The 15663-nt window shown below is 32.3% G+C and overlaps 1 protein-coding gene across 1 annotated transcript; it reads right to left on the reverse strand.

The window, feature by feature from the left end:
- Nucleotides 1–4084: 4084 nt before the first annotated feature.
- LOC107953086 (uncharacterized) lies at nt 4085–7298 on the reverse strand. The gene is made up of 6 exons (XM_041103056.1): nt 7211–7298; nt 6897–7045; nt 6497–6647; nt 5624–5800; nt 5352–5531; nt 4085–4569 (listed from the first exon to the last, which is right to left on the reverse strand). The coding sequence occupies exons 2-6, from the start codon at nt 7010–7012 to the stop codon at nt 4297–4299; spliced, it is 897 nt and encodes a 298-aa protein (XP_040958990.1). The 5' UTR covers nt 7013–7045; nt 7211–7298; the 3' UTR covers nt 4085–4296.
- Between the last annotated feature and the right edge of the window lie 8365 nt (nt 7299–15663).

Genomic DNA, 15663 nt, shown 5'->3' on the forward strand with positions numbered 1-15663 from the left:
AGGCGTTTATTCTCGAGCAATTTAGGTGTCTTTTATATGTTTTTGTCAATTTTTAGTTTTGTCGTTAATAAATTATATTTATTAGTTTTATGCCATTTTTTGTAAGTAAATTGGTCAAACGCGCCATGTGGAACTAACGATATGATTGAGTGGTGTAAAAAGTCGAGAATGGCCCAAAACTAAAGAAATTAATGCTGAAGTGAAGGAAATTGAGGCCATTTCCAATGGTATCATGATACCAATGATGGGTATCATGATATCGAGACCCCCTAAGACTCTCAAGTTTAATACTAGCTCAGGTATCAAGATACCCAAACCAGGTATCGCGATACTGTTAACTGACGAGGAGAAAAATGATTGTAAGGGTAGTTTTTGTCTAACACCAACACAATCAAAATACAATGTTTATTGGCATTTTTGTCCAAAATTTTGGGTTGTAATCAGTTGTTAAAAGCCACTTTTGGCTGAGAACTAAAGGTTGCTTTACTTTTGTTCTTTCACCTTTTTAGCTTAAGTTTAAAGTAGTTATAATTGTCTTCTTCATTTTTTAGGGTTTTAGATATAGCTTTAGGGTGTTAGTTATTAGTTAGTTAGTTTTACTATAGTTAGGTGTTAGTTACCTTTAAGTACTTGAACTTCAAATTGTATTTTCATTTTCATCCCAAGTTTTTAATATAACTTAGTCCTTTTTTTAGTTTATTTGTTAAAAACCTTATTTTTAGTGTTATTGTATATCACTATTGTTGCCATTGTTATCTTCTTCAAGTTTCTTCAAGAAAAGTCTAAGCTTTTCTCAACCTCTTTCTTGTACTTGCTTTAATGAATATTTTGCTTGAATGTTGGATGAATTCATGCATGATAATGATAATGGGTAGCTAAATCTATGGCGGTTGGTTGATGAAAATGTTGTTTAGTTAATTTTTGGTGCAGGGACTAAATCATAAAAAATGGACTAAATCGAATAGACTTCAAAACTTAGGATTGATGACTCTAAGGGAAAATTTAGGTAAGTGAGACCGAGAGAAGATCTTATCGGACACCAATTCAATAGTCTTGGATTAGTTGGTGAGGTCGAGAGATAAATGAGAATAATTTGTCTAAGCTGGTAAAGTGGAGATCGAGAGGTAAATTTGCACCAATTTAGGAGTTTAAGTGGTTTAGATCCTGAGTCCAAAAGTTAATTAGCAACATAGAAGTCAACCAACTGATGTTTGTTATTAATTTGATAATTTTATAAGTTTACCTATTTTACAATTTGGTCATTTTTCGTGTTAAATAGTTAATTAGCGTAATTACCCTCGAAATTATGCTTCGTTGTAGTATAGAAATTAGTGAGTAGATAGCTAGACTCCTTTCTTGCATGTTTGTTAAATATAAATCATTAAATCGTTGACTCTTTTGGGTTCGATCCTAGGAATACTCGGGTGTTCCATTGTAATACTACAAATATTACAATTGATTTGTCACACATGCAGATACTGCATCATATTTGATTATTTAGTGTTGATTCTCCACCCTAGTGGTGGGACACAGTCAATTCAACATGCAATTCATTTCTGATTTCAACGAGCTAACGGAGGGACTGATTGGACATATGTGATTAAGGCTCAAATGGTTTATAATTAAGTTTCGACTTTTCGCATATTAATTATCATTTAGTCATGAAGTCATTCCACTATAGTATCGTGATTGAGCTCTCCTTAATGACATACTATTACAAAAGCTACTAGATTAATACACGTCCCATGACCTGTCATAAATGTGTGTTACCCTCATAGGATATCCTTAATCTCTTTGGGATCTCATGGTAACCATTACATTTTCCTTCATGAAAAGACAATTACTATCAAATAGTAATTCAGTCATTCATCACAAAGATGAACAACTCATTACCACGTTTACTTTTCATCTATCATGTAATGTCAATGAGAGGATATCATTTACTCATGTTTTAGGTTGTGAATTTCACTATTGTGAATAATGCTACATATTATAGAAGTTGTATACCTAACGCACCATCTTTCGGTTCCTTACTTATTCAAACCCAGGTTTTTTACTTACATTAAAGTATTCGAGTCACACATGTCTAGTCCATCATTCACTTAGATTTTTACTTACATATATGTCTCTATCTTTTAGGAGTCATCTACTCCCATACCCAAGACAGAGTATCTCCCCAATTGAACTTGATAGACGACATATTAATCTTTATGTTAAGTGACAGAAAAATAATTTATTATGTTCATTTCTTGTCAATCATATGTCATGTCATATGAGAACAATCTAATCAAATTTTCAAGTTGAAATTTTTTGACAAAAATGCTTATAATTTCAATGATTTTGGACTGAGATGTTTAAATAAAAAGAAAGAGAACTTAATTTTTAACTTTTTTTAGTATAATGATTAAATCTCAAATTTTATAAAAATATTTGGTCTAACAACAATTTTAACCTTTTAAAATTGTCATTATTTTTTTTCTAAAATAAAACAATTAAAAATAGTTTTTTATTTATTTATTTTTCATTCACTTACTTGCGGGTTAAACATTAAGTATGTAGAGCGGATAGATTTAAAAATTAATTTTTTTTAAAAAAATTTAAAATACCTAATTATCTCTATTTTATTTTTGAATTTTACAATTTTATTGTTGTACTTTCACAATTGAGTTTTATTACTCAACTCAAGATACTAAATACAGTGACACAAATTAGAATAGTATAAATTTTACAATTTGATTGTAACCAAGATTTCACCAATTTAATCACCAATGAGGCATTAGCAATTCCGATTAAAGTTGAGGTTTTGAGATCATAATATCTTAAGTTTAACTCTCACTTTATGTAACTCGTGCATGGATTATCTTTAATTATTTTTATTTTAGATTATTAATTTGATTATACTTTGTAATACTTTATTTTTGTTATAATTGATTTGGATATACATTATTTGTAATTGTACTTGTAATAGCCCATTTTTGCCCGGCCCATTCAAAATAAGACCAACCCAAAATCATAACATTGCCCAAATACCCTTGGCCCAATACACTAGGCCCTAAACCTAAGCCCATTACACCAAGAAAACAAACAGCAGAAACACTAAGGGTGCGTTTGGTTCGCTGTATTGGATTAGAGGTGTATTGGATTAGAGGTGTAATAGCTAATCCATTGTTTGATTGAATGTAATGGAATAGAGGCGTAATAGTAATCTTGTGTTTGGTTGAATGGAATAGAGGTGTAATAGCATAATGGAAAAAACTAAAATGACTAGAATACCCTTAGCATAAATTTGTTTTGGTAAATGATTATTGTTATTGTTATTTAAATTTTAATAATATTATTATTATCAATAATAAATAATTTAATCATATTTAAACATAATTATTATTAAATATATTTTAATTAAAATATATAATTTAATAAAATTCTTAATAATCAATATTCTTATATAAATTTACTCAAATCATAATATATGATACTATAAAATATAAATTAACATAATTATTATTAAATATATTATAATTAAAATATATAATTTAATAAAATTCTTAATAATTAATATTCTTATATGAATTTACTCAAATCATAATATATGATACTATAAAAGATAATTTGAAATAATTAATATTAAATATATTTTAATTAAAATATATGATTTAATAAAATTTAAAATAATTATAACTAATAAATTATCTTATATGAATTTGTATAATTTAAAATAATTATTATTACATATAATTTAATAATAATATATAATTTCATAAAATTCTTGATAATAAATTTTCTTATATGAATTTATACAATTTAAAATAATTAATATTAAATATAATTTAATAATGATATATAATTTCATAAAATTCTTAATAATAAAATGTTCTTATATGAATTTACTAAAATCAAAATATAACTTGAGAATTATAATCTGCATAAACACTCAATCCGAGTTCCAAACATACGTGCCAAGGAAGACGATTATTAAACGTGTCATTGTATTATTTTGACTTGTTTCATGTTTAAGTTGATAAGAGAATTCTTGGACCGCCAAGATTTACATAAATTAAGTAAAATTTAGTTTCAACTGTATCGGTTCAAAACAAGTAAGATTTGCCAGTCCATGCTTTGCTGGCTTTTAAGTTTAAAACAGATGGCATATAGCTGACAATTTTCATCGAGGAAAACAAGTAGTCTGTTCTACCCAAAATATCTCAAGAGTTTTAAACAAAAGGTAGTTAGTTAGATGTAAACACGCCTTTTCTGAAACCTACAAATGTCAATGGCTAGTTCTTAATTACAAGCAGATCATCCTCCTTGCATATGGGCACCTAGTTCACCAAACTGATCATCAGCTTCCACAGTATCCTCAGACAGGCGAACTGCATCCAGCTTCTGTTTCAAGATTTCTATAGCATTAAGAACCAACTGAGAAGCTTTGATCGCACCAGTGGATTCAACTGTAAAGATGAAACTGTCTTCTTTGGCATATATCTCCACAAAACCTGGCTTGCCCATAGCTTCAGCTTTCTTTAGCACCTCATCGTCATAGGTATACGCCTCTGGATCAACCACCACAACCTGTTTTCAAGATAAAAATAGAATTCATAGTTAGCAGCGCCAACAGCAGCAGCAGTGAAATAGCATAACCTCCAATTTTTGGCTCACAATATAGGGACTGAACGAATGCACTCAACATACATGAAACATATGATGCTCAAGCAAGTCAGAACAGCTATCTACACAAAATATGAGGCAAAAAAAAAGCACTAATCAAACAAACTAATTCCGAAATGCTCCAACACTCACTGCAATAATAGTCAATAACAACATTACGATATCATTGGAGACTTCCTATAGAAACAAGGTTTTCAATACAGTAATGGCAGCAGTAGCAAGCAGGCCCCATTTAAATGAAAGCAGAAAGAAATGTAGTTTGACACCTCGTATCTTTAGCTTTGAGATAAACACAGGGTGGTATTAACAGCCCTAATACAAGGAGAAACACTCCAATCCAGAAACCTAAACTGAAGCTCAAGTTCCATCAATATCCTCATGATTCACAAAAGTAAAAGGCACATAAGAGGAACTTTTGTAAGAAACATATAAAGACAAAATGCTACTAAAACACATCCACATTTTAAGCTCAAGCAAACTAGAAACTCTAAAAGAAAAGACCTTGATGACGTGCAAAGCAATTCAATCCTCCTATTGGACAGACCATAGATGTAATTAATCAAAACCAGCAATTTCTTTAACAATCCAGAAGCTCTAGTGATAGCCAACACAACCCAAAGCTTAATCCCAAACAATTTCTTTGTTAGAATAGATGTAATGATGTAGAAAGTAAAGGCATAGCATACCTGTTGGGTATTTGGGTCAATGTCAAAGAATAAGATCATTGCTCTGCATTTTATGAAGTCATCATATTCTGGATCTGCTGTACAATCTGCCAACAAACTGAAAATTAGTACCATGGCAACAAATTCACCATAATCGATTCTTCCATTCTGTAGAAGCAGAAAATCTTGAACATAGCAAACCTACATCAACAAAGAGTACAAGTTAAGCAAAGATTCAAAATCTTGAACATCTAATCCCGAAAGTAAGTCTTCAGCATCATTTACAATCTCACCTTTTTAAGTGATGCCTCTGACATTCCTATAGGTTGATAAAGATCATCTCCACCACCAAACGCACAAATAGAAACCGCAACTTTGCAACTTTGCATATAACTTTTGTCTTCATCAAATATTTTAAAACCACCATTTTCATTATAAAAACCGCAATGTATAACGGCGGTCTCATTCACCTGACCAAACAATTTCCATACAGATATAAGCATAATCTAAACATTGAGAAATTTTCTTTTCTTTTAAGTCTTTTAGCTTCTGATCAGTGATGTTCTTTTGTGCTTTTATCATAACCACACCTTTTGTTGCTACAGGAATTTCATTCTTCACCGTGAGCATCACCTAAAGGTAATGTCCATCAAAATTCAACAAGCAAAAGAACCCTCTGTTTTGACTACAAATCACTCAGAATCATTGTTATTGTCATATTTTGGTATGACATTTGGAATAAAAGAAAGCAAAACAACCCTCTTCATACCAAAATGCTTTAAATAAAAGAAATCTTATAAAAACTGAAGTATGGGAGAAATTTGATGCATAGAAATTGAAACATTCTTAGCTATATATATAGCCTTACAAAATAAACTAAGCAACACTCTGCAAAAGAAAAAAAAGAGTTGGAATGTAGATATCACATTAGTATAAAACTAATTTAATTTGATGCTTTTGTAATTTTTTCTTCACAATTTGTGTATTTAATCTGACAGTTATATTCCATACTCTATTCATGCAAATCATGCAGATCGATCCATATTTTTATCAATATGATATAAACATTGGATTGAGTTGAAACTTAATGTGCATTATGAATGCAATTACATTGTTGAACCATTCAAACAAGTTTTAAAATAAGGATAAGAGTTCTTAGTTCTTACCAGTGGCATGCCTTTCATGGCTCTTTCTTCCAAACATCTCGATGGTTTAAAGTAGCTACCGTACCTTTCTGACCATTTCTTGAGGCTCAAATAGATATGCTTCGACCCAACTGTATCTGCCCGGAACATGATACCACCACTGCAACCAAAGCTATTGTTTTATAAGACATGGTGAAAATAAGAGATCATGTAACTAACTATAACATAGATAATGCAAGAAACCAAATTCATTTTCTTATAGAAAATAGTGACTGAATTTGGCAGGCAATCTATTAGCAAATACTGATTCTTAATAGTAGATCCTATAGTAGTTAACAAGGGAACCATTAAATTCTCCAAACTTTAGAGACTATTCTTGAGTTCAAGTTGTAGAGACAAAAATTGGTGGCGAAGTAGTTACCAGTAGGATGGGAAGCTCATTCCGAGTACAGATGCAACATCAAGGGCTGATGCTCGAGCAACGACACCCTCATCCAAAACACGACATGCCTCGTTAATCGTTGGAAACAATACCATCTCGGTAATTTTTTCATCTGTAACTGATATAGGCTATTGAATGAGACCCAACAAAAATAAATCAGAAAAACAACGAAAGATATAGAGTGTTTTTTTGTTCTTAAGGCATTGGCACACAGAATGCTTCCAGCAGAAAAAAACATTGTTAATATACCTTTGAAATTCAAAGGTAGAAGACGTTTGTAGCTTCGCTCTAACCTCTGATTCTGGAAATGGGTGGATTCGTGAAGGACCGGAGGTGGATCGGTGGAGGTGGATTGGTGCCGGAGGTGAAGGTTGATTTTTGAATTGAGAAAAAAGGGAGGAGGGCAGTCGGGCACGGGGTTAGGGATTTTGATTTGGGGAAGAGGGGAAACGGGAAATGGGGAAATGGGTGTTAAATACATGTTCAGAGAGGGAGCTGAAAAGAAGAAGACTGAGAGGGTAAAACAGGGAGGGTAAACTGAAGCAGCATCTAAACTGAGCAAAACGGAAGGATTAGAAATTGGTGGATTTCACCGATTAGGTGAGTAATGGTTTAGCCCCGTAATCGCAATACATTGAACCAAACAACGGATTAGAAGCGTAATAAGTGGGGCCCACCGATTAGGGGTGTATTGGCAACCAAACATGTGTAACAGTCAGCAGCAGATCGACGCCACCATTGTCCCACGTCGCAGCAACTATCTCCATGCACGAACGCACAGCAACTGCCCACCTCGCGCACGCCTCTTCCAATACCCACCTACAACAAAATCAAATCACGAACCACATCACAACGGATTTTTTTTTATTGTTGTTTTGGGGTATTAAAAAGGGATTTGTAAAACCGATTTGGGGGTAGGAAATTTGTATTACAAAAAACCCATCGAAAACACAAAGACAAAAAAGCAAAAATTTTGTATGAAAATTAACAGGAAAATAAACGAAAAAACATTTTTGAAGGTGGGATTTTGTCTTCTTTCTCAGTTCTTTTACTGTTGTTTTTTAATTTACCTTGTTCTTTTCTTTTGCTTCTTTTTTTAAAAAAAAACAACAAAGATAAACGAAAAAGGAGAAAGAAAGGAGGACTTACCGTCGTGAGAGTCGTCGGAGGGCGTCCTCGCTTCGTCGAAGTCTGAAACGGCAGAGGGGGGGTGAGTCTGCTGTTGTGTTTTCAAACAAAAAGAAAACTGACGTAGTTTTGTTTTAAAACAAGTTTTAAATGGCTTTTTATGCAATATAAAACAGTGCCGTTTAATGGCTATGGATCTGGGTGTTTTGGCCCTTGATGGGAAATTTGCGCGTTGAGTCCTCAGTTTTTATGAAGTTTGTTTAATTATTTTTTTATATATTTGCAATTTTAACCACACGTTTTATTTATTTTTCAATTCGGTCCATGTTGCTGTACAGTGTTTGGGATGTTTGGATAAATTTCTTTTTGGGTCCTCCACCGTTGATTGCGTGTTCTAAATGATCCATTCGTATTTTATTTATTTCAAATTTACCCCGAATTTTTAATTAAAGTGTAAATTAGTCCTTTTGTCATTTTTTTTCACTATTATTATATTATTATTTATTGTAATTATTATACTTACGTATATATATGCATATGTGTTTTATAATATATTTTATGTATATATTTTAAATGTTTTTAATTCCTATACATTTTTTATTATTATTACATTTTTTTATTTTCATAGTTTTTATATATACGTACATACATTATCACTTTATAATATTTATACATTTTCCATATTTTTAATTCTATATATATATACTTCTTTTATAATGTACATATTTATACACTACTCAAAATTATTATAAAAATATTGTTCACATGTTTTTTTTATACATATATTTTCATATTTTCATAATTTACTAATATATTATATTTATACATTTTTATGTTTATTATTTTTAAAATGTATGTGCATATTTTATATATCTTATTATTGATTCATTTTCATGGTTTTTGTATACATATATATATGCATTAACATTTTATCATACTTTTAAAGAAAATATATTTTGGTTTCCTTAGCATTAAAATCCTCATATTTTTATAAATTTTCAAAATATTTGGCATTCATGGTTCTCGAGAAAGATCGCGTCCTAACTTATTGGATTGTGATAATTTTTCGATGAATTTAGAAAGCCAAGTATTTATTTTGCAATAGATTTACAATTTCCAAATAAAAGCTTATTCTCGGGAGTCCAAAAATGTCGGGTCCTAACTTACTGGTCATGACATTTTATCTTCTCGAAATAAGAATTTTTAAAATCAAAAGATAAACTTGATTTTGAAGATTTAAAAATATTGTGCCCTAAATCACTGGGTGTGATGTTTTATTTCTTTGAAATTAGGATGTCTTATTTTTAAGTCGTTAGAGTTAAAAGTTTGCTTTTTAAAATATTTTTAAATTTTCGACACTAAGATATTAAATAATCAAATTTGGTACCGATTTTTGGGCGTTACGAGGGTGCTAACCCTTCCTCGTGCGTAACTGACTCCCGAACCTATTTTCTCAAATTTTGCAGACCAAAATTATTTTTAAAGGTGAGCCGATCACACCTTGATAAAGGATCGGTGGCGACTCCAATTTTTTTTTTTTTTAAAAGTCGATAACTTATTTTTGTTTTCAAAAAAAGGTTTCGACAGTACTTGTATACTTAAAAAAAAGTTAATATCACTCACCTCCTAACATAAAATTTAATCACACAAATTATAATAGAATAGATATATTATAAAAATAAATTAGGATATTTAATTTTTTTTAAATAACTACCCCTTAAAATCGACTTACTTAAAACTTTACTCTATTTTTACTAATTTCATACTTAATTTATTAGAGGGTGCCTAGGGATTAAAGCACAAAACTATTACTTCACGAGCTCGATTTATGAAAAAAAAATCTTTTAATTTTAATATATATATATGCTATATATTATACAAATTTATATTGACTTTAATGTTATTGACATTATGTCCATCAATGAAATTACTTAACCCTAAATTAAAACAATAATAATAAAAGTGAAGATACTTGATTATTTACTAGTTAATTTATAAATAACTAGAAAAAAGTATTTGTTTAAAAATTACTTTTTGTTTTTAAATTTTATCATATAAAAAAATATAAGTATTCCTTGAAAAAATTTTTTCGCTATTACTTATTACTCACTTTAAAATTTGAATAAGATATCATAAAATTTTAAAATTAGCAATATGTACGTATTATAGCCATTGGTGTCTAATTGAACTTGCTTGAACCGATCATCTTCTCTTTGGTTGCGTTCTGGTTTGGACTTATTTTTTATACTGGTGGAGTTTGAGTTGCTGCTCAATGAATTTCTCCTTTCTTGCAATTTTACTAGTCCCCAATTCATGTTCCTGTAATTTCTCCCATTCTTTTTTTGTCCTTTCATGCATTGATGCTGATTTTGAAGTACTAAGTAGACCATTTTCCTGACTTGGTTCTTCTATATCTGACAGGGGGCAGGATGCCTGATATTCGAAGATGGTCCGGATTTTGATATGGCATTTAAGTTCTTCCATGGGAAGGATGGCATTAATGTTCCGCTCTCAGGGAAGTCTGATGTTCATTGTAATAGTGTGAAACAGGAGCCTACACCCGAGTTTAGCGGCAGAAGCTGCAACAATCAGTCTATCGGAATTTAGATCAGGAGGGTCGTTCAGCTTTGGTCCCTTCTGAGATAAATGGAAGAACCAAAAAAAAAAAACAGAACAGAAAAAGAAGGGAAATCTGACTCATCTAACAAGCAAGAACCCTCTTCTCAGGTATTCACACATTCTTACACCAATTGCCATGTTTTTAGTTTAGATATCATTTCCACAATCATGGCTACATTTGCAAATAAGAACTGAACCAGCCTAAGTAGAACATTTTGGAGCAAACAATCCTTGAGAATTATTTAGCAAGATTTGTACTTATGATATTTGTCCGTAGTTCTGATTACATTGATGGTTTGGAGAGAAGTAAATCAGTAATTTCATAAGCATTGCTTTTTTGTACTGAAAACTTCATAATATGAAATATAAACTTGGCATGTAGACAAATTAACATTAAGGTTTTCCTTTTTAATTTTTAATTGTTTATTGTCATTGATGAGAAGTACTGACCACAATTTGAGCAATTTGATCTGAATGCTGATGTCTAATAGTTGATCTTTCATTCATCTGATTTGCATCAAGTTTGCATTATAATCAGAAAGCTTACATGCTCTATACATTGGCTTGCCATTTAGCAATCTAATGAATTATTTTATTAACTATTTGATTCTTTCACTCAACTGGTATGTTGAACAGGCATGGGATTCATAAAGCCTACTTGGAGAAGGTGGGATACAACCCTTAGAAGGTTCCATTTGTTCCCATTTCTAGTTTTGAGGGTGATAACATGATTGAGACGTCTACCAACTTGGATTGGTACAAGGGCCCTACTCTTCTCGAGGCTCTTGACCAGATCAGTGAGCCGAAGAGGCCTTCAGACAAGCCTCTTCGTCTCCAACTTCAGGATGTGTACAAGAATGGTGGTATTTGAACTTTCCAGGTTGGTCGTGTTGAAACCGGTATCTTGAAGCCTGTTATTGTTGTGAACTTTGGTCCTCCTGGTCTGACCACCGAAGTTAAAGTCCATTGAGATGCACCATGAAGCTCTTCAGAGGCTCTTCCGGGTGATGAAGTTGCTTCAATGTTAAGAATGTTGCTGTTAAGGATCTCAGGCGTGGTTACATTGCATCAAATTCCGAGGATGATCCTGCTAAGGAGGCTGCCAACTTCACTTATCAGGTCATCCTCATGAACTACCATGGCCAAATTGGAAACATATATGCCTCAGTCCTCGACTACCACGCCTCACACGTCCCTGTCAAGTTCGCCAAGCCGTTCACCAAGATTGACAGGCAATGTGGTAAGGAGCTTGAGAAGGAACTGGTGATGCAGGTATTATTGAGATTATTCCCACCGAGCCAATGGTTGTGGAGACCTTCTTTGAGTACCTACCCACCCTTGGGTCGTCTTCCCGGCAGGGACATGCATCAGACTGTTGCTGTTAGTGTTATCAAGAGTGTTTAGAAGAAGGACCCGACCAGTGCCAAGGTCACCAAGTCTGCCGCTAAATAGGGTTGAAAGTGAACCATTCTGGCAAAAACTATTAAAGTTTCCGCTAAATATGGTTGAACTTTTGCTTGGTTTTGCATGCTATTGTGTGGTGCCATTGTTGTCTGGTAATTGTTCTCAGTATTGGATGATTGACAGACGGGGGCATTGCTATTGCAGGGTGTCACTGGCGTTATCTGATTTTGGATATTTTTCTATTTTATCTTGTCATTGTTAAGGGTGGCTTGGAACTTTTAATTTCAGACTTGCTTTCTTGTTCAGTCTCTACTCATATCTCTTCTTTATTTGCAATTGCCTCTTATAATATCAAGTACAATATATATGTTATATGTATTTCTAAAATATTTTCTTCCAGTTCTACAATTTCACAATTCCTTTTTCACTATGATAAAGGAGCAATTAATGATCAGAAAAATTGAAGTTTAAAAATTTAACATGTTTAGTACCTGTTATTGATTCTTAAGATTGATTTTAGGATTTTAATTTATTTATTTACACTAGCTCAAGAGATGAAACATAAGTAATTTATCTTCATTCTATTCCCTTATATGTTCTTTTCTTTATTTTCAATAACATGGTCTCGAAACTTTTCGATTTGAGTTTGTGTGTTCAATGTTTTGCTTAAATTGTGAAGGGATTAGGTATCTTTTTTTCTTTGTGGGTTATTTTTTCAAAAAGGTTTTTAATCTACACCGCGAGTTTAGAGAGGAGTGCCACCACTTCAATAGACAATCCATAGTTTTCGATGGCTTGAACCGTCGTGCGTGGGGCTTGCACACCACCCAAAAAGTAGCACCTTTTTTCCATGCACCAGTGTGTAGGGGCATGTGAGTGGTCTTCTTGTCACTGAACTTTGACTCTAACGTCGACTCGGGGTTCCAACAAAAGCCCAATGGTCGGGTTATTGATCGAAGGTGGTTCGAGGGTGTTTTGGGTTTCTTGTCACTGTTTCAGTATTGTTCACAGGATACTGTTCAAAATTGTTTGGTTACACTGTTTGGGTATTGTTTTAGGTTATTTGTAATTTTTCTTTTTTGTGTGTTTTGTTGCCTTTCGTCATATTAGGGCTTCCGTTGCTTTGTTTGTGAGTTCAGGTAAATCTAATGTATGTTTTATTTCCTCTTCATCCAAATGGGGCATCAATTCAGGGGCTATAGATCATATGGCAAGTAATCCCAACATTTTCTCTACCTATAAAGTTGTTGCATTTGGAAGTATTAACCTCACTTCATCCTTCATCTTATCATTGGTATTAAATTTACCTAACATTGCCTTTAAGTTAATATCCGTCAATAAACTTACCCATAACCTAAATTGCACCATCTCGTTTTTTCTTGATCATTGCCTTTCACTATGACCTTATTATGAGGCACATTATTGGTACATGATATGTATATGATAGTCTTTATGTTGTTGACTCATGGGTTCCTCAATCCATGGCTTTGTTGGAAAAAATCCAGTTTGAAAATGATTTTCTTGCACAGTGGAAAATTAAAATTTTGAAAATCGACTCGGTTTGTGATATTTATAGCAATAAACCTTAGATCGAAATCATACCCGTGTTTTCGGATAAATGGATCTTTGATATTTTTCGGCTTTCAAGCAAGCGATCTTCTCTACTATTATCGTACCACAAACTGCTTCAAGTGTGGACTCGAACCAATTGAATCAAAACACAGAACTAGAAAAAGTTTTTTACCTTTTGGAGTAGAAACAAAAATTCTTTCTTTTTTAATAGAAACTGATAAAATTGTTATTCTAGAAAAATATATTTAATCGTTGAGAATAATTTCTCTCTATTTTTCGGCAGAGTAACAATCTCTCAAAGTTGTGTTAATAGCTTTACCGATACCATCTATTTATAAGAAGAGAAAGTAGAACCTTATTATGTTGTAGTTGTTTATTTCAAATAGGAAAACAACTTCCTACTTAGAGTGGACGTATGGTGGACGGCACACCTTAATATTCCTACTAGGGTTGCCGCCCCCTTCATGTTACATTAGGGGATTTTTGGCCTCTCTCATATCGGGTCTAATTATGAGTACTTCCCGGACTTTTCGATCCAATACTTTGTAATTTGATCAAACCCAATTCTATTTTTCTGTTTTCCAAAATAAACTTCAATATATTTATATTAAATAATATTCTCATCCCAATTTTACCCCCGATAAAATTTTGAGAAAATATGTTTAATATTTCACCACTTAGCATGTTCACTATTACCAAATGATTTATTTTTATTTTCGGGCTTTAAAATAACTCAAAAACATAAACGCATTCTTTCATTCATTTCTGAGTAATCCATATACATTTGCAAAAAAATCGTTTCTCATTTTCATTTTCATTTCCATTTTGAGAAAACCACATTCATTTCCAAATGATTACATTTCTCCATTTTGGAGAAAATCATAGTTATTTCTCAATGTTTTTCCTTTTCTCTATTTCTATTCATTGTATTCATTTTGATTCAAACACACAATTCATTTATGGTTTTAACGAGCTAGCGGAGGGATCAATTGGACATATGTAATTAGGGATCAAATGATTTATAATTAAATTCTGACTTTTAGCCTATTAATTATAAACTCACCTAGTATAGTATCGTGACTAAGCTTTCCCGAACGATATACCATTACGAAAGCAACTACTCATTACTCGTCCAATGACCTTGTCATAAGTGTGTTACCCTCATAGGATATCCTTAATCTCTCCCAATATGATCCTATTTTATCTCATGGTAATCATTACATATTCCTTCATGAAAAGTTAATCACTATCAAATAGTGATCAAGCCATTCATCACAAAGACGAACAATTCGTGGCCACGTTTACTTTTCATCAACCATGTAATGCCAATGAGAGGATATTATTTATCCATGTCTCGGACTATGAATTCCACTATTATGAATAACGTTACATATTGCAGAAGTTGTACACCCAACTCACCAGCTTTCAGTTCCTTATCTATTCGAACTCAAGCTTTTACTTACATCAAAGTGTACGAGTCACGCATACATAGTCCGTCATCCACTTAGGATTTAGGTGTGTCAAACTATAAATCTCACAAGTGAATAAATCCATAAACGAATTTAGGATCTATTCTTTTTGGGTCCTGTCTGATAAACTATTAGTCCAATCAGTCACATTTATGTCTCTGTCTTTTGGGAGTCATTCGCTCTGATGCCCAAGACAAAGCATCTCCCCAATTGGACCTGATAGAGAGCATATTATTCTTTCAATCAGTTTGCTCATTTCTGATTAGACTAAGGACGTGTTTAGGTTTGTCTACTAATATAAGTTTTTTTTCTGTATTATGATTCGACCACGTAATACCGCTTTATATTAGTTAAACATTAGACAACTAGCAAGTAACATTTGCTTCCATTTTTCTTTGTGTGCAAAAACCACGTGAGGACAATATAAAAAGTATTAATGTAATTCATGAATAATTTTATTAACCAATCTGTTTGAAAAATTACAAGTGTAGTTAGACGAAAATACTACACTTAGGGCACATATCCAACATGCTTGTCCTACTATTCTCTCTCCA

The sequence above is a fragment of the Gossypium hirsutum genome, chromosome D10 (assembly GCF_007990345.1).
Source record: "Gossypium hirsutum isolate 1008001.06 chromosome D10, Gossypium_hirsutum_v2.1, whole genome shotgun sequence".
NCBI lineage: Eukaryota > Viridiplantae > Streptophyta > Magnoliopsida > Malvales > Malvaceae > Gossypium > Gossypium hirsutum.

Excerpts from the sequence above, each read along its gene's own strand:
- LOC107953086 (XM_041103056.1), bottom strand. The coding sequence starts at position 7,012 with ATGGTATTGTTTCCAACGATTAACGAGGCATGTCGTGTTTTGGATGAG. Across the intron at positions 5,801-6,496 it reads CCATGAAAGGCATGCCACTG|GTGAATGAGACCGCCGTTAT; the intron begins GTAAGAACTAAG and ends TTGTTTGGTCAG. Across the intron at positions 4,570-5,351 it reads TTGACCCAAATACCCAACAG|GTTGTGGTGGTTGATCCAGA; the intron begins GTATGCTATGCC and ends TCTTGAAAACAG.